Raw genomic sequence first — 25,028 nt, 5'->3', positions numbered from 1 at the left:
ATGTTTTTGTTTTTCTAAACCAGGTAGGCTTATGTTCAGGGTTGTTATTAACACTATTTATCCTAATGCATATGGAGTCTGCATTACTACAGAGTCAGATGGAACTTAAAGGAGATGAAACCAACCGATTGAATTTTCACCTGTAGTGAGACATTCAGAACAATGCAGCCATTTAGTTCTGTGTAGATTTTTAAGTTTAAGTGTATGGATGAAGGGAAGGTAACCTAACATATGTGTGTGCATTGCAATTCGTATGAAGTAACAGAACTGTCTTAAATAGTTTCCTTCCAAAAATTTTGGTGATGAAGAAGTATGATTAGATTGCAATGCAGACAAGCATCGCTTCTCATCAGTGTGCATTGAGACAGCCTTCAAGACTTCAACTTTGTTGTTTGTGAAAGGGCAAGCTGCTGCCTGCTAATTTAGGATTGTTCTGCAGTATTCATTTTAGAGCATATTGACAAAACAGGTTGCTTCTATTTGGTGTTATTTTGAAATCTGAAAGTATTTGTCCTTGAAATCTAAAAAAAAAAATCTCAGTTTTTTGTAAAGGCTGGGATTTTATTTCTTTTTTTTCCCCACATGGAGTTCTCTCATCCCACACGTCAAGAAATACACTGAGCATCTTTCTGAATAAAAGATGGAAAAGACTGTTAGAGTGAAATATTTAAAAAAAAAAAAAAAAGTTTTCTGTCATTCTAGAAAGAATTCTTTGCAAATTAAGTGGGGCAGTAGTATCTAGATAAAAGAAGAGTTTGATGGAGTTCTTGGGTCATACTGACCAACTCCCTCTCTTCCAGTGTTGTCGTGCTTGCTTCCCTGAGTTTCTATATCAGTTAATATTTTTACCCCATTTTTAGAGTACAGTACTTGGGGAATTCCTAGGTCTAAAAGTAGTGGCTTGGATGATCTGGAGATGTCAAGATACTGACATTATGGACAGACTGGACAAGGAGACATTATTTGTCTTTCTGGGGACTTTAGCTGTTCATAGAGATGCTTTAGAAGTCAGTCTTGAAGTTATTGTACATGAAATGTTCACAGGACAATCTGCTTTTTGTCTCCCTTAAACTGTCCAAAAAAAAGGCATGCGGTCAGACCTGGGTTGTAATATTGAGAGGGAGAGAGATGAATGTACACAGCTAACCAAAGGTAATGTTCATCTCGTTTAACCTCATTTTAGTCATGTGTGCTGGTCTTCGCACTAGCTACACTTTACATATTGGATTATCAAGGCTTTCTATTAATGTTGCTATTTAGTGATCCTATGTAAGAATATGGGTACATAGTGCTCCATTGAGTCCTTAATAAAATAACATTAAGGTTTTAGTCTTAGTACAATAATAGCCCCTAAATAGGAAATTTTCAATCTGCTCTCTCAATCCTAATCAAAGATTAAGATGTCAAAGTGTTTGGTTTTTGTCTAGCCATGCATGGTAAAATTTTGACATCTAGGTTGTAGTGGAGGTGTAATGCTATAAAACTGCTGCAGCAGTGTGCAGAAAGCAAATATGTTTACTCCTACTGTGTTTTATAACAGAAGTGAGAAGATTGATTTGAGCCACAGCTATTTTATTAACTGATTTAACTGTGCCTTATCACAAAGAAACCATGAAAAGATGAATTAGTCGTTTTAGTTAAAAACAAAACCAAAGAACTTGTAAGCAGACAGCCTTTGCAGTACAGCCAGTACATGTTTTACATTTGTCACAATTGTGCTCTCAATTTCCCTTTTCTATAGCTGGTTTAGGTAATTTTGTTTAACGCACTCCTGCTAGGAACACGGGTGGTTTTGGAAGGGTTTTGTTGGCTGCATTTGGATTGCAGTGTTACAAATGCTTCTGTTAAAGAAAGGTTTTGATATATGAGCTAGCTATGCTTTTTTCATTAAGACTCTTCTTTTTGAACATTATGATCCTGATATTCACACTTAATCAGATGCTTGAAACACTGTTTGGTACATGAGGTTGGTTTTGGTTTTGGTTTTCGTTTTTGTTTTTTTTTTTTCAGAAACAGCTAACCTACTTACTTTATTAAATATTTAACTTAAAGGCAGATTTTCTACTAAAATGAAAGTGCTTGGACCATAAAAATGTTGTGTGATACAGGTGAGAACACCTGCTGTCTAGAAGAATGTATTTTACTTGTGGTAGTTATGTGTGTAGTTTGTTGTTTTTTTTTCCATTTTTTCCTCTTTTTTTGTTCTTATTCTATCAACATAATTATATCCTTGCTTTTCAAAATTTTATTAATCGTGATTGTTAGGTTAAACTGATTTTAGCTGCTGATTAGCAGGCCCTGTAACAAAAATTAAGAGAGCAACTAAATAAAAAGAAGGATTTTTGACAAATGAAATTTTCCCACATTGTCCCTTGAATTACTGCGGTAAAATTTAGTAATACGAGCCTCCTCTGTGCTAGTCTGTCAAATATTTGCTACTTAGAAAGTGAGCACTCGGATTTTTGAGATACATGTATCGGTTATGTGGGAAACCTTCCTCAGTTTGGCTTGTTCTTGGTTACAGTGCAGTGACTGTTTTGGTAACTTCAGAGTGCTTCTCTGAGTAGGCTCAAGGCATTGACTGCTTCTCGCTAAACTATATTAAACATGTTGTTTCTTCAGTTTTCCATGTGGCTTTTTGCCAGTTGTCTTTGCAGAGACAACTAGTCTGCAGTTGGTGTGTACCGGTGGCTTCCCCGGTCTTTGAGATGAATGTAAATAGAATATTGAACATTGACTAGCGATTGTCTTTTTCTTTGTTCTTGGCTGTTACTGCTTTCAGTTCAGTTGCTTCATGGTCTTTAAACAACCAACCAACCCCTGCCCCCCCCAAACAAAAAAAAAAACCCTGTTAAAATTACACTTTTCTTTTTGGCTAGAGCTTTCATGCCAAGCGTAGGAAGGAAAACAGCACTTGAAATGGAATTTGAAATGAATGAATATTTAACTCGTGTTTAATGCTCTTAATGCATTTTAAGAGGGAGATAATCTCGCTTTGGGTTTCTTCCTTCAGCATCAACTTTGGGAAATGAATTTATTTGTCTTTTAAAATTCTAATGTTTATTTTGTATATAACAAGTAAGTAGTAACAAGACTGTTAATGAGAAGGGACGATTTAGTTCCCTGTGAACCCTGGTGGCTGGAGATGTATTTCTAAATCTGTCTGTGTAAATATTTCATGGGCTAAGCATTCTAGTGGTTTTAGGGAACATTAGGCCATAGCTCTAATTAATAGCGTTGTCCACTCTTTCTATCTAACATACTTGTTTTCCTCATCTCAAGGATGTTTTTCATGTATCCCTGATAACTTTAAAACCCTAAATGGGACCTTCTATTTAATGAAGCATTTTTCGTAATTGCTTTTATTTATCTTATAGGCATTAGGAAGCCTGTTAGTTTTCTGTTGGTATTGTTAACTACTTAGAATAGTGTTAAAATAAATACATTTTAATGCTATAAAATTTTAATTTCCTGGCTAGTAGAGAAGAGTCACATGGGGGAGTGTTTCAAATTGCTTTCTGCTGCTTTGTTCTAGTACCTTAGAGGATGAGAAACAGAAGCAGCCCTGTATCAAGTGCATCTTTCAGCTAGTGACCTAACCAACACAGGAACTTAAAAAACAGCTGCGAAGGGCATGTCGTGGTTTGGGCTTCCTTCAGCTGTTTGCCATTTGCCAGACCTAGGCCAGTAAAAGAAAGTAACTGTATTTCAGAATATCTGTAACTTTTATAATACTATAGTCACGAAATATCCAATGGATTCTTTAAATAATAAAAGCTTTGGCTATGTAAACACTTAGATACAGGTTTGGTGGTTTTTTTTTCAGCTGATTTTTTAGGTGAGTGTCTTTTCTACACTGAAAAGAAAAAGTGGTCACTTCTGTAAATATATCCTTTGACAGAGCGGAGTCAAAAAAAGTCACAACAAAACCCAAGATTTTTTAGCTGTCCCAAAGGTGTGGGTGCTTCCCTGTTCTTTAATGAATCTGCATGGATTTCTTTAAAGCTTGCTAATTTTGAAGAAGTGTTAGTCCTCTCCACGTGCATCGTGCTAACCCCATTTGGGAAAGTGAGTATTTAGGAGCAGATCCACAGAATATGAAAATCACTCATGTTAACAGATTGCAAATATGTCTAGTAACCTCATTTACATCATTCCTCCTTTCATTCCTTCCATTTGTTTTGGAATACACTTCAGTATAGCCAAGAAAGGAACAATTTTTAGTCTATTCCTTATCAAAACCTGAGGAATTTCTTTTTCAGGCTGTGGTCATTTATGTGTGCACAATCTGGGCATATAACAAAGGAAATCAGAAGCTTTAGAGATTAACTTAATTCTATTCCCATCAAAGCCTTTTAAACTATACATGTGCAATTCATCAAATGTTAAAATGTAGCTTAATAATTTTCTCAGGTTTTATTAAAACATGGCTGTTGTTGTTATTTACAGAAATCGCTTTGCAGTTGGTTTTCCTATGAGTCGATTAACCTTCATGCACAGCATTGTTTGCTATTGATTTCTCAGTCATGGGACGAAAGGGTAAGAAGGCTCTGCTGATTATGCATGCAAGTGTCCTATTTTTTTATGCATGACAACAAAGGAAAATTTGATTTTTGAGAAGGGGGTAAATTTTCCGCTCTGATTAAACGCATGTCTCTCTGGAAAGACCAGGGTAAACTGCTTTTAAAAATATTTTGGCTTTCTCTTTACATGATGTATGGACTTTCTTTCCTGTCATTGACCTCTAGGATCCCCAGCAGCTCTCTAGAGAATCAGGTACCTTGTTAATTGCTGAGGATGGAAGTTAGCTGTGTACATGACTCTTGGCTATAGATCGCTATTTCATTTCTAAAAAGTCAGCAGGCATTAGACAAGAATGAGTAGAAAGCTGGGGTAGGTAGATGAATGAGACTTGCATCTACTAACTTGCAGATTTCAGCTAGTGATCATGTCCAAAGGTGAACAGTTTTGGATTTTGAAAGTGCTTAGCTGAACAGCCAGAGTTCTGCTTTATTTCATATTCTGGAGTTTGTGTCTAGGAGGTATACTAGCAACTTCTGTTTGTGGCTGCTGTGTGCAAGGGCCTATGACTCTTACTGGTAACCCAACTGGCTCAAAGAATACAAGCCTTTTGGTACCCATGTAGAGGTCAGCATGAAATTTTCTAACATAAGGATGTGTCATAATTATTCACATTTCAAAACTTAAAACAATTACAGGATCCTTGTATTTCACAGGTATATTGAGGAATCTTAAGATCAGGAAGTAATTTGTAAACTAAGAAACCTCTTAGCTTGCCTATGTACAGAATACAAAGAGTGAATCAGTTATATCTATTTATAGAGTGCTTGCTGTTTTCTTGGAACAGAAGTTTAAATCAGTAAATGTGTTTTGTTTGTATAAAGTGAATATTGCAGTAGTCTGACTTGTATGCTTTTAATTCAGAGCAAAAAGCTTTCATTGGAGGTGAAGAACTGTTTAACCTTTGATAATGTACATGTGTTAACTGAGCTCATGTAATGAATGCCATTGAACTACTGGTGTTTTGTGTTTAAGCATTTTGGCTTCTTTCAAATACTGAATTGTTCTTCTAAAGCCATGTCAGTAAGAATTAATCTTTTGTAAAGATGTGCAAAATCCCTGACAATTATTTGAGAAAAGGTAAACATTTTATTTCAAAATAAGCATTTTTTAAATTGTTTTTAAATTCAGTGGCTTTTAACAAACCAGATTTATACCCTGTAAAGTTTGAGTAGAATTCTACACCCCAAGATTTTTAAGAATAGTTGGTGCCTGTATAACTCGACCTCTCTTTAATGTCCAGCTTGAGATCTGTTAGAGGTCTTGGTCGTTTAATTTTTTCAAGAAGAATGCAATTGTGACTCTAAATTGTACTTGGACATTGTACACTATTTTGCTGATTAAGATCTGTACTTTGGCTTTATATGGGTACCCTGAGCCTTTAATTGTGGCTTGAGAATGCTTAGTCATTCCTTACAAAGAGAATGAGTAAGGAATTACAACCTAACGCTTTGCTATATCATTATACTAAATCAGTGCTCCTTCCTGATACTTTGTAAAGCTGTTAATATGAAAGGCAATATGTGAAGATAAATCTTCACAGATACTTTATTCATGTACTTCTGTAGTTCTACCAAGTACAGGATAATTTATGCAATTAAAACAGCTGTTTTCTTATTTTCATTAAACAACATAACTGTTTAATGGTTAGAAAGGGACTTTGAAATGCTGATACCCTACTTTTGAACTTCATAGGATAAAATACAAACAGTTATTAAATTATAATTGATCTGCGTCTGATATGATTGAACTAGCAGAGTTTTCTTGTGATAAATGCAGTACAAGCTGGATCCAAGGCTGTTTCTGTATGTGTTTGGGCATTTTTTAAATGAGTTTGTAATTGATATTGACATTTTTCTTCAGAAGTGACAGAATATTATTTTTGTGAACCGGAGCACTCCTTAGAACTAATGGGAAGATAAGAACCACAGGGATAATTTATAATTCATTAACCTAGAAGGAGGGGTTTTGGTGTAAATGCTGTCTTTCATGTCTGTTTTCAAAACTATGAATACTGAAAAGTTGTTGCATAAACTTCTGCCTGTTAGTTGTAACACAAAGTTGATCTATGAGGGCAGGATGAAGTAGGTAAAGCTGTCTGCAGAGAAAAGAAAGTCTTTAAAATGGAAAGTGGGGGCAGCTCTAAGGATCTGTTCGTAAGAATATGTAGAGATTTTTTCAGATTTTTAATTCCAAATTGTTTTATTGCTCTTCTATATGTATGTTCACATGTCCGAATTGCAATATCGTATTTTGTAAATGCTTTTCGGAAAAATCAAATGAATAATTATAGACACAAGCAGAGTGTAAACTTAATGGAAGATTAGTAAGACAATTAAAGAAGAATTTTGAGTTCTTAACCCTGTGTATCTTCTGGGACTCTGTTTTTCAGAGTGACATTACAACATTTTTGGTTAGAATTTTATTTTTCAATAATGTCAACACAGTTTAAACACTTTGTTGATGAACAGGAGCAGACTGTCCCTGGAAGCATTCACAAACCATGTAGATGAGGCCCTCAATGATACCCTTTAGCGGTGGTCTTGGCAGTCCTGGGGTAATGGTTGGACTTGATCTTAAAGGTCTTTTCCAACCTAATTGATTGTATGATTCTAAGTTTTGAGCCCTGTGTGTGTGCCTCAAGGATTGCTGCACTCAGTTTTCTCAGTGTAGATGAGAAACACAGTATGGTTCTAGATTCACAGAACAGTTTTCATCCATTCTCTTTCTAAAATTACTTTCTATGTACAATATGTATGTGTGGGGGCATCAAATGTCATGTGGTATTGAGCTACTTGTATACAGAAAGTGTGGTTTTTTTAATTAGGAAATGCTTTTCCATAGTTTGTGTATATGTACTGAAGTCTATAGCTGAGTATGCTTAAATGAGGGTAAAACTTGTTTTTGAACCTCTGGCCGTGTTTATGTTGGCATTTGGGATGTTTCCATAAAAAAAAAAGTGTGTATAGAACAACACACTTGCATGTCATATACAGTTCAGTGGTTTATGCTGAATTAGTTAAAATCTAGTTCCCTGAGCTATACCTTCTCACTGCATTAGCTTTAAGGCTTCCAGGAAGAAGGCCTGTGAATGTGAACCTTTGCTTCCCCATCATCAGGACTTTTCATCATGACATGCATGCTTATTTTCTGCAGGCCAGGTGACAGACAAAGTTTACCAGTGCCATCCGTTAAGCTCTCTTCAAATGGTGTGAATGTGTTGTGTTGACAAAATCTTCATGACCTTTCAGCAGTAGGGAGTGTTTCACAGTTTCTTCTGTTGCTTGGTGTAGGGAAGCCACAGTTTCAAAACAAGAAGAGGCTACTATGTAATACAGAGTTCAGTTGACCAGCAGGGTAGATCTTTAGACATTTTGGCAGCTTTCCTATGTGTTGGGGGTCATTCCAGTTTCTTTTGTTACACTGACTTTGGAATCAGAACATCTGCTGAAAGACAGAACTGTTCATGGTGTTTGAGTGACCATTTGTGTTCCAGTAGATACTAAGTAATCCACATGTGCTACTGCCATGAGCTTATGTCTTTAAATATGCTGCAATAGAGTGGGAACAAGGTGGTAAGAGAGGTACAGATGTTGCAGCTCTCCTTCTCAGTGGAACTCATAGAGGAGTGTAAAATAAGTTTGTTGGCCTTTGAGTGCCTAGGAGGGTTACAGCATGCTTACCTGTCACCTGCAGTTGTCCTCTGCACCCATGAGGTGTTCAAGGATGCAGTATTCTGAAACTTGTCCATCTTGGTTAGAGAATAGGTTGGAGTCAAGGTGAAGCCAGGCTTTGAACAGAGTAGCCTGTCTGGTACGGGGAGCTTACTTCTGCGCCAGTCATCCCTGTGCTGGGGTGGCTCTGTTTGCCTGTATCTACAGGTCCTGGGAGGAGCCATGTGTTTGGACAGGAAGAGACAGATCAAAGTATTTCGTGTTAAATAGTGGGAGGAGGAGGCTGCTGTGATAATGTCAACCCTTCTTTACTTTTTTTATTCTGAATTAAATGGTAGGTAAAAAATGACCTTCTGGCACAGTGTGTTACTGGATGAGGCCTTGGTGGGTGTTTTGACAGTGTTTGTTACAAATCTGCTCTGTGCTCTACTGCTTCCCTGGATGGAGGAATAATGCCAGTTCATGTGCATCAGAGATTACACAAAGCATTATGAGTCTCCTTTTACCTCCCCTTCTCCTTTAGTCCAGTAGTTTGCTTATGTCCCCATTTTTCACTGATTTATGAAACGTCTTGTTACCAAGTCAGTATCTATTAGAAATGGGAGTATTATGACACACTCTTCTTTTTCCTCCTCTGCGTTTATCCCCTGGAACTCATTTCCTGACTGTGAACCCAATGTTGAAAGCAGGAATGAAAGTTGGTCTTTACCCAATGTTTTACTGTGAACAGGTTGTCAGTGCCAAATGTGATGGAGAAGGGTAAAAGGAGATATCTTAGATGTGTCTTTCCAGGTGTCTTCTGTAGTCAGTGACAGAATTTCCTCTTCACTGATGACCTTGTTATGGCCAACTTAATAGGAAGATAGGTAAGGACAAGAACTAAGAAGCAAAATTCATAAGAAGCCATAGAGCTTCTTTCGCTGGAACCAGATTAATTTTAGGTATTCTTAATGCTGTATTAAAAATAGAGAGTGCTGGTACTATCTCCAGAGTAGGAAAGGAGGAGGTGGTGTTGAAAAGAACAGAAATGAGCAAGTGAAACAAAGTTACTCTGTGAAAACAACAAAGGTGGGAGAAAGAAGAGACAGTATGGAAACACCGCGGGCGGTGGAACTGGTGAAGTAGAATGCAACCAGAGAACTTGATGTAATGCAAAACTTCCTTTTAATGGATTAGAAGCCTTTAAAAGGCATCATCCCAAAGATAATGTCTTCCCTGGGGATTTGTTTGAATTGCTACTGGGTCTGAAAGAATACTTTATTGAAGAGGCTTAGTGGTAAGCTTTGTAAAACTAGGGTCTTACAAAGACTAGGGTAGGGTTTGGGGTTCTTTTTCGTACTTCTTAACTAGTAGCTCGACATGCATTGTCATTTCGCCTTTCCACAAAGAGTTCATATTCAGGTTATTTTTGCATGCTTTTCCCTGTAGCATGCTGTGCATCTCTCTGTGTTGATCTGATCCAAGTATAGAATGACACACCTTGAAGTCATACTGCTCCAGAATTAGCTTTATAATTAGCTTTACCGTAAGAAGAAATTCTGGGGAGAAGGTTGTGGGTTTTTTCCATTTGCTTCAAATTAACTGAGCACCAAACTGTTTTTAAGAAGAAATGTAAAATTGTCCAACCAAGGTAGTGGATGGAATTTTCCATGTTGGCTGTTACTGTGATTTTGCTGTCATGGGGGTCAGAAGTCCACATTGAGATGAATATCATATTCTTCAGGCAGAGATTTCATCTGGACATTGTCTTTACCAAGTTTTGGTGGAGAGAGGCTGGAAACCAGCTGTTGAGGACTCAAATGACACCAGGGTGAAAGGTAGAGGAGAGGAGAGGTTTATGTAGGGAATGGGACCTCATCCTGGCTAAGTGATGAGGTTGCTGTTCTCTCTGGGAGCACGCTCCAGGGACATTGCAATGGCTGATGAGTGCGTCCTTACAGCAGTAATTCTTTTTATAGCAGGGTGAAGAATATTTTTAATTAACTCCCTTATATGGCCAGAATAATTTCCTTGTTCTAAAATACTTGATCTGTTTTTCATAGTGGAAAGGGAATGCCCTTGAAAATGAAATGCATCAACTGATATTAGCAGTTCAAAACCAAGCAGGTATAGTTAGTGTAGTGAAGTGTTACTTTACACACTTTACTCTGGATATTTGAAACCAATTACTTTTTGTTTGTGTTTCTCATCTCAGATATAGACAAGTGAAATAAAATTTTAATGTATAAAAGTACTCAGTTTTTACATAATTATATAGTACATTGAGCAACCAAATGTATTTTTAATATTGTTCAGTTTCTTGATATTAGCAAAACATGCATTTATAGGTAGATTCAAACTTTTTGTTAATTATGCTATTTTTTGATAAGGCTCTTTTTAATCTTGTAAGACAGACAATAAAGATACAGATGACCAGATAAGCTTGGGACAACAAAAATATTCAGTGAGTGAATATGAAATCTTGGTTCAGGTCGTTAATGTTCTGCAGACAGTTGACAGCAATATTAGCATTACAGAATTGTGGAAGGAATTCTAGCATGAGATAAATTTTACAGTCCATTTGTTTTCTGCTTTGGCAGATTTTGATAAAAAAAATAATCTGGCAGCTTTAAGCTTGATAGGCAAAACTTGGTGTTTGGTGTCTAAAGCTGGCTTGAAGGCTTTGTGTTCCTGTAATTTTTATGAGTAAGATGTAAGTGAAGATTCAGACAAACTCATTTCAAATAAAACTTTATTGCAATGGGTATTTTTCTAATTGTCACAACAGGGTTCCTTTAATAAACTGTGTGGTGACAGTTTCTGTGCAGCTCAGTCTTTTGTCTGAGTTTCTTTGCACTAAACACTATGTTATTAGCACAAGTCTCTTAACTTTAGAATTGGTATTTGGTGGAAATTTTTAGTTGTGATTTTATTAAAACCAGGACATTATGATTTCCATGGTTTACAGAAAGACCTATATGGAAATCCTGTATTTGTGTTGCCCAAGTGGATGTAATCTAGGAAGTAAAACGATAAAATGATGAGATGTGCCGGGAAGCCAGAAAGGAATTTCAGAATTGTTTAACTCCGAATTGATTTTTCTACCTGACGTGTCACAATCTTTGTGAGTAAGGATGTAAAGGATTTAAATTCTGTAATCCTTGCTTCTTGAATTCTGAAGTATTATTAGAGATAATGTTAGTTTCATTAACCTATTAATTTTTTAAGTGCTTCCCTGATCTTAGAGATAAACCCTTTAGTTTAAAAAGCCTTTATGGTCAGCAGCCTGTCTTAAATAATTTTTCTGACCATTCTTCAGCAAGATCAAGTGAGTATGTTCTGCTAATTTATTTGTCACTCTGTAGTGATGTGTGGCAGCTGAATGAACACAGGTTTTCCTGAACTATACAGTTTTTTTAGCTTCTAGTCACAGAAATAATGACTGTTCTGGGGAAGTTGAAGTAATGAAACTGGCTCTGCAGTTTGATTCGATGAGCTGTGAATCACACATTGATGATGTATCTTTCATACTTTTCTCTCTTCTTGTGCCTGGCCTTGTTAACAGAATCTGATACTGAAGTTTTTCACGTGCTTGGTGGCTTTATGTAGGTGTCACAGAGCTCATCAGATAAGCTTCTAGTACTGCAGAGCCCTCGCCTGAAGTAACTGCTGCTGTGCTAGTGTGAGAGAGCACATTTCTGAAAAGGAGAGTTTCCAGGGAGTGAGATCATATCCAGGATGAGGCAGTATGTTCAGGTTCCAACTGTTGAGCAAGAAAAAGCCTATGATTATAATTCTGCTTTTGAACCAAGACCATGTATGTGTTTGGGTAGGTGAAATTACCATTTTCTGATAACGTGGACTACTTCTTACTGCTGTTGAGTAGAATAAATGTGTTTAAAAAGAACCCATACAGCTGGTTAAATATGTTCAGTTTTTAACATGTGGAGTGCAGGTTGCGGGACTCCTTTAGCCGGAGAGAAGGTGCCTATTTTAACTCAGAAAATCCCATAATAAGTATTTTTTAAACCTTCTGTGTTGACTATCATGTAAGTGTGAACTTCTCTGTAGATACTGCTTTATCCTTTATATTTATTTGTATAAAATGACAGAGATGTCTTCTGGGAGCAGGCTTAAATTGTCATAGGAATTTTCGTCGATAAACCTGCATAAAATGAAGTGGGTTCCTTTTGCCTGGCTTAGTGACCGCGTTCTGTAGACCTACAAAACAGCTTATTTGTGTGAAGCGAATGTGTGCTCTGGATCAACTTTTGTATGGGTTAAATTGCTTAGCTTTTATCCGTCTTTTACAACATTCATCTTTTCCAGTTTATGTTGTGAAATGTTCCTATATTTTGTTTTATTTCTTTAAGTCTATTTTCAATGTATGTTGTTAAGACTTGATTTTTGTGTGATGTGTTGGGGTTTTAATATTCATACTTCTTTTTTAACCTATTCCTATGTTTTTATTAATCTTAACTGATTATATCAAAACTGAGCAATAGTTAATATTTTTTTTCCACAAAATCTATCTAATGACTGTTAACTGTTTTGGGATTTGCCTTTGGTTTCCTTTTTTTCTGTGTTGTTTGGGGAGTCTGTCACCTCATTATTTTTCTGATAGTGCTCTGCTTTAATTTCTCTACTGATAATACCTTTGGAGGCTGAAAGCTTTGATAGATTAACTCTCACTTTGTGATACTTGAATTCTGTTGAATGTAGAAAGTTCTTTTAATGACATTAACATACTAATTTTGGTTTTATATTTTAATTTTAGAGAATTCTTTGAAAAGTTTGTTGTTTTGTGTTTGCTTTAGGGTTTTCTCATGTAAAGCATGCTGTAGTTAAATACACAGCCATGTAAAGATACTAGTGAAAATCCAGTGTGGGGAGAAGAGAAAATTGTCAAATCTTATATTATATACTTAGCTAGGCATTTTTCTTTATGGCAAAATTCACTGTGTGCCGTAAATGTGAAGAGCAATATTTGAACAATATGGAGTTTCCATTAACTGAAACCGTCTGATACGGCTGCCAGAACGAGTTGGTGCTGTTACCTGATAGACTTTATCCTTCTCGAAGGAGTAATTCTATGCAGGTTTTATGTTAAATTTATGTCATTAACACAGTTCTGAAAGAGCATCTGAAGATTTAAACTGTGGTTCTTTGCAAAGATTTTCTTCTTCTGTCACATAAAGAAGAAACTAAAAGATTTTTTTTTTTTTAACTGCCTCTGTCTTGCATGCAGTATTTTACAGTATTTTCTGTTCTTGTTACATTTTCGGTAGCTGAGGCAAAATATTTTGCTGCAGTTGTTGTAATAATATTTTGTTACACTGTTTGCTCTGGACCAATGCTAGAGGTCCATAACGTAGAAAATCAAGTAGGAAGACACAAGTACCAAGAGTATTGAGCCAGGTGCAGAGCTGCGTGTTTAACTCAAGAAACATTTAACAGGATGAAGTCTTGTTTTGGTGGATTTTGATGATCTTACTTGAATTTCCCAATACTGAGTGATATCTTATACACTAATAACTCATTTTTTATCATGATTTCACTTTTAAAGTATTGCACAACATTCTTCTCAGTAGAATGTTTTTGTGCAACTGAATCATTTGCTTTAAGTCAAGCAGGTTTTTAACCTCTTTTGATACCTACATTTTCTAGTGGCATATGAAATGGCTTTGATTTTTACTACTTTGTACCTGCAGCTTTTAGTAAATGTAGATTTTTACAGTGCTTACACCTCACCGAGATGTCAACAGGAATCACAAGAGGAATTTGACAGTAGTAATGAAGTACTTTTTCATACAAAACATATCAATATTCCAGTTGTTTATTCTTTGAGTGTTTTTTTGTTTTCATAGTTGTGTATAGAAGTTATAAGTCTGGTAATGTATGACTCTCTTAATTCATGAACTGAGTTAAAAGACCACTGAGGAAATCTTAAAGTGTGCTTTTAAACTCATATATATATCTTTGACAACTGGTTTTGATTAAATAATTTGCAAGAATTAAGTTGTCAGACTATGAGCAGAATTACCTTTTTTTGTCCAAAAGACAAGTAGTAGCAGAAAACAGGGGGAATAGGGGGAGAATGTCTACTCATGTCAAATCTTGTCATAAAAACAACTAAGGTTACTTGGATATCTGAAGTAAAGAAATACAAGTCCTGGTGTATTTGTCTAATATTTCTTCACAGCGTGAAAAGTTTGCAGATAAATTGTAATCATCAGAGTTAGTGCCAGGATGCCCTTCATTCTTTTCCCTATTTTGATTTGTAGCAAAAGCTTTTACAGCTTTTACTGTCTTTGGCAAAGTATTTTAGGATTTTTTGAGTACCTAAATGGATACCTGTAATAAGATATTTGGCTACTCTGAATGCACTGGGTATTGAGATTTGGAAGACTGATGAAAGCCATTGATATGCATGCATACTTGGGTATTATTACTCAGTATTGTTTTCTACTTTGTGGCTCTTGTGCATCAGAGCTGATCTGAGACCTGACCAGTGAGTTGGTCTCATACCGTGTCCACTGGAACCTTTAAAACCTGATATGTCAAAACATTTAAATTCCTTTCGAATAAACCTACACTGATGAAATAGTTGGATGATGTGTCTGAAAGCTTTTTTATATATTTTTTTTTTTGTACTGAGTTTTTACCTTCAGGTGATATTTTTTAATATAAACTGGAATTATTTCAATATTCTGGTAGTCCTGAGTGCTAGAAAAGCTAAACCATAGGATTCTGTCTTTTTAAAGCAGGCAGTATGAGACTTTTAATAAAATTGCAAGTTCCATGTATTGTTCTGATGATCTTTAAGTGTATTATTAGTAGAGTAGAATTGAGATCAGAAAAATTCCTTTCTCCAAGTGACTGTCTTTTGCCTGATGGCCAGTGAAATAGTGGAATATTGAAGCTAGTGTTTCATGTTGTGGTTTCTATTGCTTTATATATATGCCTGTAAAACTTCATAGTTGACTTTGTGGAAAAGTGAACATAACACACATTTAGATATATTTTGAAATGGTGATCAGTCAGAATGAAGATGACACAGCAAATGAAGTACTCTTGGTTTTAATATTACTAAATTTATTTATCTTTCTGCCTGTGTATTTTTTAGGATGGCAGGTACATTTCTAGTACCCAAAATGCTTGCATGTTTTCCTCTTGTGTTATATTAGTAGCGTTGCCTATTTGACTTCTCAGTCGTTTTCAATTACCTTCATTTTGCTTTATTGCTGGTAGTAACAAGAAGCTGAACTCACTCTTTCTCCTCCTTGCTTGTCAGCTAGTCACTTCAAATGAAAACACCAGAGTTCCTAAAACAATTCTGTTGGGTGAATCTCTCTGCAGGAGTGTGTTGCTGCTGTGCTGCTTTGAGACCTCGCTACAAGCGTCTGGTAGACAACATATTTCCTGAAGATCCAAAAGTGAGTGATGACTTTAAAAGTTTAAGGGATTGATATTTGAAAAAAATTGATTACTAACTAATGCTTTATATTTTAATTTTTTTAAATTTTTTTACAGTAAATTCTGCTTTAGCACTTTGTAGCTTTAATAGAAGTTAGCAGAACAATTTACCTGGAAAGGAACCTCTACAGATCATCTAGTCTAATTCTCTTCTCAGAGCAGGGCTGTGTATATTGAAGAGTAAAATTAGGACGTTTTGTTCAGAGAAATAGAGATTTAATTAAGCAGGGTATTCTGCAACAGAGGTAGCATTTAGTTTCGTATGTACTTAAGAACTGTTTATAGTTCTGTGGTTGCAGGTGTGCACACTTTCTGATTTTCTACAAGATTTTAATTTCCTAACTCTTGATGTATTGACTGTAAGTTTTTATTGTTCTGTAGACTGTTGTGATCCAAAAGGGGTTTTTTTGGTTGTTTTGTTTTAATTTCTCCAGTTACTCATATACACTGGAAGAGTCTCAGTGCTATATTAAAGCCTGGTTTTTACTCTCTGAAAATAAGCAGCAGTGCATGTATCTGTACATAACCATGTGATGGTTCACACTGATCAAGAGCTTATGTATGGGCTGCAGTAGTTTTTTAAATGTGTTACCAGATCTTGTTCTCCTGTATTACAGCAGAAGCAAGCAGAACAGTCAGCATTTGTATAACATTTTCCTTATAGTTTACAAAGTATGTGGGCTTTTCTTTAAAATATGTTGTTACTGAGTACTGATTACTCTCTAAATGTATGTTACTGGCTGCAAGGGAAATGTTTTCTGCAGATACAGTGTGTTGAAGGCATGGAACAACATGGTTTCATAGATTTATTTGTTTTAATCTGCTTGCTTGGTACAGGTTTAGAAACACCCAGAATTACTACAGTTGTAGTCTTACAGCTTTAGTCTGACTCAGGAGCTCTGAGATGGCACTCCTTAGGCTCTATTTTTTTTTTTAATGTTCATGGGCTTAGTGCAGGATGAAGCCAGGCCATGATGGTTTTTGCCTGTGTTAGAGAGAAACATGAGAAGACTTGCTCGATACAATGTATTAATTAATGATTGTGTTAAAAGCTTCAAAGTAATTTATTTGCAAAGAAAAAGACAAAAAGCCTTATCCTTCTTACTTGGTAGTTACAACTACAGCCTCGGGTTGTATAAAATACAACATTTCATGTTGGAACTAATATGCTAATCTTTGCTCTTGTTCTATACAGTTATTCTTCAGGTACCCTGTATGTCAGCCTTGTCCAAGATATGACACTGGCAAATAAAATATTTAAAGTGCAATCTTGTTTGTATGTAGTGTCAAAATTATTCATCAGATATGCTTTCTGGGAGGTGAAGGGGAAAAGCAAAAGATTATATTGTACCAATAAGAAAAAAGTGTGTCTTAGAACTGACGATATGTCTCACTAATAATTTCTTTTGAATACCTGTCATGTGTTGCCTCCCATCCCCCCAGAAAAAGATGGGAGAAATAGTTGCTTTATTTCTTTAAAAAATATTGTACTTTTTTATGTTGCTGACTTTTGTAGCAAAGCTGATGACAATTTTGCTCAAATTGTGGGTTGTTCGGTGTTTTTTCAATAGCTTGTTCCCATCTGTATGGCTCAAAACTTTAAATGTTGAGTAGGCAAAAGGAAAAATACTTCAAAAGCTTTATACTTTCTGTGAACTTTTTTGCTTTATGTATTTTGTATGTCTGCTTTTAGGATGGTCTTGTTAAAGCTGACATGGAGAAGCTGACTTTCTATGCAGTGTCTGCGCCAGAAAAGCTGGATCGAATCGGCGCTTACCTAGCAGAGAGACTGAGCAGAGATGTTGTCAGACATCGCTATGGGTAAAGGAAATAAGTTGCAGCATTTAGAAATAGATGTTAACATGTTTTTTCAGCCCTTTTGGCTAAATTGCATTTCAATGGGATCTTTGAAACACTTTCATACTCTTAAGTCCTACTTGAGCTCAAATTTTAACGAATATGGAGTCAAAATAGGGAAAAGATTTTTAAAGAATGTGAGAATGGAGTAGGAAAATACTGAGTCTAAGAAGTAGCAGGATTCGGAAAAGAAAGGCAACATCCACCACAGGCCATCAGTTTTGGCTTTCCATGATGTCAAAAGCTATTTTCAGAAACTTTATAGAATGAGTAAGTGTCCATTGTTTAGGGTAATTAATTTTGGTCACTGCTTTCTTTACTCTTTTTTTCTACTTACTTTGCATGTTGTTTGCTTGTCCAGGGGCATGGCTTTCCAGACTGCGATTTGGATAGAAGGAGGATCTGCAGACTAGAAAGCTGGAATTTAGAAGTTAAAATAAAATGTGGTAGGAAAGATAACTGGACTATATTTACTCTGTTACCAAGTATTATGACATCCCTTTTAAAAACACTCATTTCACTGCTGCCTGCCTCCCCCCAAAAACAAAGAAGAAAAAAGAAAAGAAAAATGAATGTAGGAAATACCAGTAACTTCAATTTTTAGACAGCGGGATATCTACACCTTCTGTTCTTTCTTTTCTAAGTTTTGCTGTACTAAGGACCTAACTTGAGCTAATTGCAGTAATGATACATGTAGCACGTCTTTATGTATGTCTTATTATTTTTCAGGTATGTTTTAATTGCCATGGAGGCATTAGACCAGCTCCTAATGGCTTGCCATTCTCAAAGCATAAAGCCCTTTGTGGAAAGTTTTCTTCATATGGTGGCCAAGCTTTTGGAATCAGGAGAACCAAAGCTTCAAGTTCTTGGAACTAATTCTGTAAGTAAATTGAGATGCTGAATCAAATCAGAGTAAAGCTTTGCTTATTTGCTATGGGAAAGTGGTTTCAGAAGTCACAAAATATTTGCTAGTTACCATGAATTGAGAAGCTTCTGTATGTGTAAGCGTATACCATTTGGCCCAAACACAGACCAGACACCAGCTGGAAGCAGACTCTGTTTCCTTCCAGTCTATAAAATGTCTTTTGGTGTCTGGGCTCATCCCCTGCAGAAATAATTTTGTCTGGAAGGAACAGGAAAACTGGTTTGAGAGTTCATATTTTGGATCTTTAAACAGATCTCCTGGACACATTGTGTAGGTAAGAGAGTGGTGGGTTTGTTTTTTTTTTTTTAACTCTCCAGCAGTGAGAGCAAAGGTGTAGGAAGGAGGGCATAACATCCTTCTCCACAGCACTGACACTACACAGAAGGATTCCTATTAGCTGAAAAGTAGCCAGGGGGTTAAAATATTCAGTGTTACAACCTCACCATTAGTAGCTTAAATATTTCAGGATTCAGATCCAGGCTTAACGGGCATAAGTAAAAGTGTCAAAATGAAGATTTGGAGATCTGATTTTCCAAATAGAGTGGTGGTTGCAATCAGTATTCTAGTTCTGTAACACTTGCCTTCTAACTGCTGTATTTCCCAGGTGGTGCAGTACAAATTTCGCAAGTTCCTGGATTGTGATGTGGACTATTTTAACTCTGTTTGAATGCTTTTACATGAGTAAACAAATAATGCCATTGTTAGCAGTGTCAGGGTTTCTGGAGCCTGTAAAACAGTTGGGCTTTCATTTGGGCATGATTTCCAGTTCATGGAATAAAACAGAGTTGCAATTTGGGGAGATGGGAGGGCATCGTAGAGTGGTGCTACTCTGAAGCAGAATTCCTTATTGTGGTGAAACGCAGTGTTCTTGCTCTGGTGCAGGAGTGTCCCCTTCTCCCCCAAAATAACAGCTTTACTGACGGTAATAAGGATACATATATCTCATTTCATTTTATACACACACATATATATAGAGAGAGATTTATTTAATACATTTGAGCCAAACTACCCTACTTCTTTCAATTTGTTTTGTATAATGCCTCAGTGAGATCTCTTAAAGGAAATAGCTTTGGAACTATTCCTGGGCTGCCAAATAGCAAGATGTGCATCACTTCCCAGTTGTTTAAAATCCATGGTGGCAAACAGTTATTACCAACCTCCACTTCATTGTACAAGATGTAAGTCACTTCTAATAGGATTCTGTTGACCAGAACTCCACCTCATGGTAATTTCTTTGATATTCCTGTCCGTTCCTAATGAAGTCTTTTATAAGCAAAGCAGATTAATGGACTTCCTAAATTAGGAGCTAATTTGTGTTTATCTGTTACAAAACTCAGTTACCAAAAATTGTTACTTTTTCCTAAATAAGGTGTTGGGATTCTGTGAGGAGAGTGGATCTGTGAGGTTCTTCAGCAGTATCCCACAGCTAATTTCAGCCTAATTGTGCTAATTTCCCTAATAGATGAAAAGATGGATTCTATTTGTGTTGACTGAAGAGGAGCAAAGTGTATTGGCACTGGCAGCTTGTCTGTTACCAAGGACACTGACCTACTGTGCTCTTAAATAAATTTTGTTAGACTTAGTGTAAGTTTCCCATCACATTTAGCCTCTTATTTTTTCCTCTCTTCCTGAAGGAAATAAACAACAAAAAGAGTAGAGATAGAGGCACTCAATAATATTTCACATGCTGTAGTTATTCTGGTGCACCACTTTGGAGTGGAAATGTGTACTGAAGAGAAGAATAAATCGTATATAAAGTAAAAGTCTTTAAGCTGATAAAAGTCAGGCAACCTTTAGAAAGTTTCCATAATACTCTTAGGTTAAACTCAATTTCAGATCAATACAAATTTATAGTCCCCTTACACTTAAGAAGTTGTGGAGTAAGATTGTGGCTATAAGGTGATCTTTATTTTCCATCCCAAAGCTGGCTTTCAGAGATTCACTGGAAAGCTCTCATCACTTCAGAAAGGCAGTGATGTTTTCATCACAGATAAATTGTTTGTTTTTCATTTATGTAGTTTTATGCCTGATCTTCAGGTTACATATAATTAATTTCTATTACCTTTTTCTATATTGCATTTGTAAGTTAAGTTTATTTCTTGCAGCAGCAATGATTTTATTTTTTTTAATAAAAAATTATAAATCTATATAGGCAGATACTTTGAAATTCAATAGTGCATATAGAATCATAGAATAGTTAGGGTTAGAAAGGACCTTAAGATCATCTAGTTCCAGCCCCCGTGCCATGGGCAGGGACACCTCACCACAGATTTTCACCCAAGGTCTCGTCCAACCTGGCCTTGAACCCTGCCAGGGATTGAGCATTCACAACCTCTTCTCTGGGCAACCTATTCCAGTGCCTCACCGCCATAACAGGAAAGAATTTCCTTGTTATATCCAATCTAAACTTCCCCTGTTTAAGTTTTAACCCGTTACCCCTTGTCCTGTCACTACAGTCCCTAACGAAGAGTCCCTCCCCAGCATCCCTATAGGCCCCCTTCAGATACTGCAAGTCTGCTATGAGGTCTCATAGAATCATAGTACAGTTAGGGCTGGAAAGGACCTTAAGGTCATCTAATTCCAACCCCCCTGCTATGGGCAGGGATGCCTCGCCCTAGACCATGATGCCCAAGTCTCAGTCCAGCCTGGCCTTGCGCACAGCCAGGGATGGTGCATTTACCACTTCCTTGGACAACCTGTTACATGTTGAACAGTGCTACTTTTTTTTTTTATGTAGACCAGATTTCAAATTGGCAGTGTCTATGAAGTTCAAAATGGCTTTTTCTATCTTGGAAGATATTTTTATTAACCATGTGCTAGGAAAGCATATGCTGGTGAGGAAACTGAAAGAATGTGGTGGGGTAAGTGAGATTTCCTTGGCTTAAGTATTGCAGAATCTGAAGGCTGATGGCAGTAAGTTACATAGGAGCTTATGGCAATGCTAAATTTCTCTCTCTCTGTTTTGCAGAATTTCAGTAACTGATGATTATGGAAAACGTGTCTCTCATGTACAAATAATTGTGTTGCTTAGATCTATAGTGGTTATATTAATAGGATAGAATGAATTAATTATGTTTGCTCTTCCTGTCCAGGGGTGAAAAATCTTTGAACTTGTGGTCAAAATTTTTGTGATGAGAGAGAATTTTTTTAATATTTTTAATTTTTTTGCCAGTTTTTTTCAGGAGGGTCCAGAAAATGTTTTTAGTGAGCAGCTGGTCAGTTACAATAGGGTGTATCATTTAGTAAAAGTGTCATCTTAAACTGTGTTGGGAAAACTCGGTTGAATACAAACCATTTTAAGTTAATTTGGAATGCTGATGGGGTGAATTCTTCTTTGTATTTTGATAGTAAAATATTGTTTTTTCATCTAAAAAATAGCAGTCATACGTAGAACCCAGTATTACCAAACTTTAAATTTACCATAAATGCTTTCTTTAGTTATTTGGGTGCTTTTTTTTAAGAAGGGCACTTTCTTCTCGGGAGCAGTGAAATAATGATACCAGCAGTGATAGTGTTTGCCTTTCTGTGCATGAGAAGGTGACTTGTTTTGCTGGTTGTCATAACTTCTTATTCAGAAGAAGACAAGCAGTATCCTAAGCAGAGAAATGAGCAGTGCCTGATATAACAAGATTTCTGTCTTTATTAATGTTGGCTTATAAAAGCAGTTGGTTTTGGTGGAATTGAAATACGTGTGTATGTAAAAATAGTAGAAAATGTCAAGACTGTGAAATTAAGGAATGTCAGGATAAATATTCCCAGTAGATTACTTATTTCTTTGTCTTGTTTGTCTGCAGTATAGTGATGTAGAAGTATGTGATGGAAATTTACCTTTGTTACAAGGTGTTTCTTTCATTCCATGACCAACGTGGAATTCGTAGGATCACACAATGTTTTGGGTTGGAAGGGACCTTAAAGATCATGTAGTTCCAGCCCCTTGCTGTGGGCAAGTACACCTTCCACTAGACCAGGTTGATGAAAGTCCTGTCTGTTCAAGGACCCCTTTAGGTACCAGAAGCTACTCTGAGATCTCTCTGGAGCATTCTGTTCTCCAGGCTGTGCAAGCACAATTCTCAACCTGTGCTGATTTAATATACAATAGAGCTATTTAATCTCTAGGATCCCTGCTTCATCTTTTTTTTACATTAGTTAAAGGTACAAAGTGAAAGAAGTACACAAAGCACTCTTTCTCATCCTTTAGGTTATTAAATTATCTTCTAAATTCTGTCTGCATCTACTAGAATTTAAGTGATGCTGAATAAGTCACTTCAGACAGTCCTGTTAGGGTCAGTCACAGTTACGTATTGCTTTCCCCACTTCATGCTCTCTGGTCTTGCAGTTTCATAGCCCCACTTACTAAGTGTCTTGTGAGCCCAGACACCATTAGTGGCTTTGTTACACAAGTGTACATGTTGCATTCAGGATAATTTTCATCCAAGTGGCATGAAGTAAAAATAGAAAGTTAAACTATTCATCTTATGCTGATAAAACTCAAAATGAGCAGTGTCAGCTGACCTGTCTATCTGATTATTTGTGATCATTTTAATACTGGATTTGTGAAGTTAATGCATGAATATGGTGTTTGAAACTTTCCTGTTTAGAAAAGTGGAAGTGTTTGTCTTGTTTGTATATTTTGGTGAAGCACATGCATGTATTCACACACTTATTAATGCTGTCCTGTGAAGTTTAGAAGAGTCTCCTGCTTATAGGATGTTATATTTCTGTATGTGATAGTTTTCTACGAATGAAATACAGTAGTTTTATCTACTAGCTCAGTATCAGCGCTCCCTTTCCTCCATCTGAAATCTGTGAAAAATGCAGTCTGTGGAAGACAGACTGGGAGCTCAAATATAACAAAAAAACTACTGCTCAGATCCAGCCTACTGTTTTTTTTTCAGGGAGATACTTTAAATACCATAACTGTAACTCAAATATGATGCATGCTGATTGTTCCTGAATTGCCCCCAAAACCTGACCTTCTTTAAAGACATCCAGGCTCCATTAAAGTTATGATTTTTCTCCTTCTGTACTTGCTACATGAGAGTGATAAGGCAGTAGAAATACATATAAGAAATTATGTCCTTAGAAATTTAATTTAAGAACTTGCTTGATTTACTTAGAGGACTCACACAATCTCTGTCTTCCTGGTAATATCCAACTTTCTTGATTCAGACTGGAACAGACATCTTCTGAATAGATAATATGTTTCTTCTTTATTTCATGATAGATCTCTATGGTTTCATACTGATTGACTTTTATTGATTTCAAAATTAATAGAAATAAGATATTACCAATGTCAGTTCCTTTTTGTACCTTCAGTATTGTACAAATACAGAAGATGCTTGTACTGGTAAAACTGCCATAAATTACCAGTGGGTGATTGCCAGCATTTACTGTGGCTGAATGACATGTTTACATCTCTAAAAGCTTTCTAAGTATATCCTAGGCAAGTGCTTGGACTTTCATAAGAGTTTTGTCCTTTTTTAGGTGGAATAATTTTTATATTTGAAGTATGGTTGAAAGTATCCTAGGTGTTTAGGAGTAAAATATTTATTGAACAGCAGCAACAGTTCAGGAGCACCACTGATAAGCAAGGAGAAATTGTAGGCTAAAATGTACTGAAACAACTACAAATTTCTATAATGGAATGGAATTATATACTGTGTTGAATTAACAGTGCAACTCAAAACTGTTGTTACAATTAAGCTTGCCTGTGGCCTAGATGTTCAGTCATCTAAATGCTAATCCTGGAGTATGCTTCAGCAATGCTTTGTGTTCAGTGGGTGAAATTGTTTTGTTATATACATGAGGAAATAAAAGAAGTTTTGCCCTTTCTGGACGTTTTAATGTGTGTGCCATTTTGAGGGGTATAACTTCTGGGTGCTTGTTTCCCTGCTACAAGGCTACATCATGATACAGGGAAAATGTCCATAGGGAGAGAGACCCTCCCACTTTATTTTCTAAAATTGTCATTTATCCTTACAAAGCAGTTTCTTGATGCAATAAATCTTTCTTCTAGCAAAACAGCTAATAGAGTTGGATTAAATTTTCATGTTGGAAGACCCTGTCAATCAAATAATTTTGTGTTTTAGAAAATATTAATATGCTAATATTAAATGCTGGAGGAATTAATATTTTCACAGCCACTCCTACAGTATTGTGTTTCTTTAAACTTTTTTCTTTTATTCTTTTACATACTTTTTTGGAAGTTTGCTGGGTGAATCTGTTGTAGACTGGAACACTTGAATGTCTGGAAAATACTAAGATCATATTTAACTTGGGGTTTTTTACCCCTGGACATTGTGCTTTATGAAATCGTAGAGACTAATTAGGTTCCTCTCTTCAAAAAACTTTAGAAAATCTATTTCTGTTTTGTAATTGACAATTCTGTGAAACAAACCAGTGAGATTCTAGGTAAGACATCTTGAGAAGTCAGTGATCATTTTTGTAACTCGCTGCATTGAAAATCATGTATGGTTTCTGTTTTTGTGCTGATTGTCTTTCAGACTGTGGCAGTAGTCTGTACAGAGTTGGGGTTT

General features: G+C 36.2%; 1 protein-coding gene across 5 annotated transcripts in view; it reads left to right on the top strand.

Annotated features, from left to right (window-relative positions):
• EFR3A (EFR3 homolog A) overlaps positions 1–25,028 on the top strand; it is a 75,757-nt gene that overhangs the window by 6,271 nt on the left and 44,458 nt on the right. Inside the window, exons 3-6 of one of the 5 annotated variants that reach the window (XM_057429835.1) lie at positions 4,450–4,539; positions 15,594–15,670; positions 17,404–17,531; positions 18,297–18,447. In XM_057429835.1, coding sequence (XP_057285818.1) covers positions 4,527–4,539; positions 15,594–15,670; positions 17,404–17,531; positions 18,297–18,447 — 369 coding nt within the window. In that variant the 5' untranslated portion in view covers positions 4,450–4,526. Of the gene's footprint in view, positions 1–4,449; positions 4,540–11,882; positions 12,064–15,593; positions 15,671–17,403; positions 17,532–18,296; positions 18,448–25,028 lie in introns of those variants that run through there. The other 4 variants (XM_057429833.1, XM_057429834.1, XM_057429832.1 and 1 more) reach the window with 4 other exon arrangements.

This window comes from Pezoporus wallicus, unplaced genomic scaffold (genome assembly GCF_028554395.1).
Source record: "Pezoporus wallicus isolate ANWC-B61680 ecotype Strahan unplaced genomic scaffold, APGP_CSIRO_Pwel_v1 contig_7545, whole genome shotgun sequence".
Taxonomy (NCBI): Eukaryota; Metazoa; Chordata; class Aves; order Psittaciformes; family Psittacidae; genus Pezoporus; species Pezoporus wallicus.
Note: the sequence above shows the minus strand (reverse complement) of the source record. Positions and strands in the feature narration are given on the sequence as shown.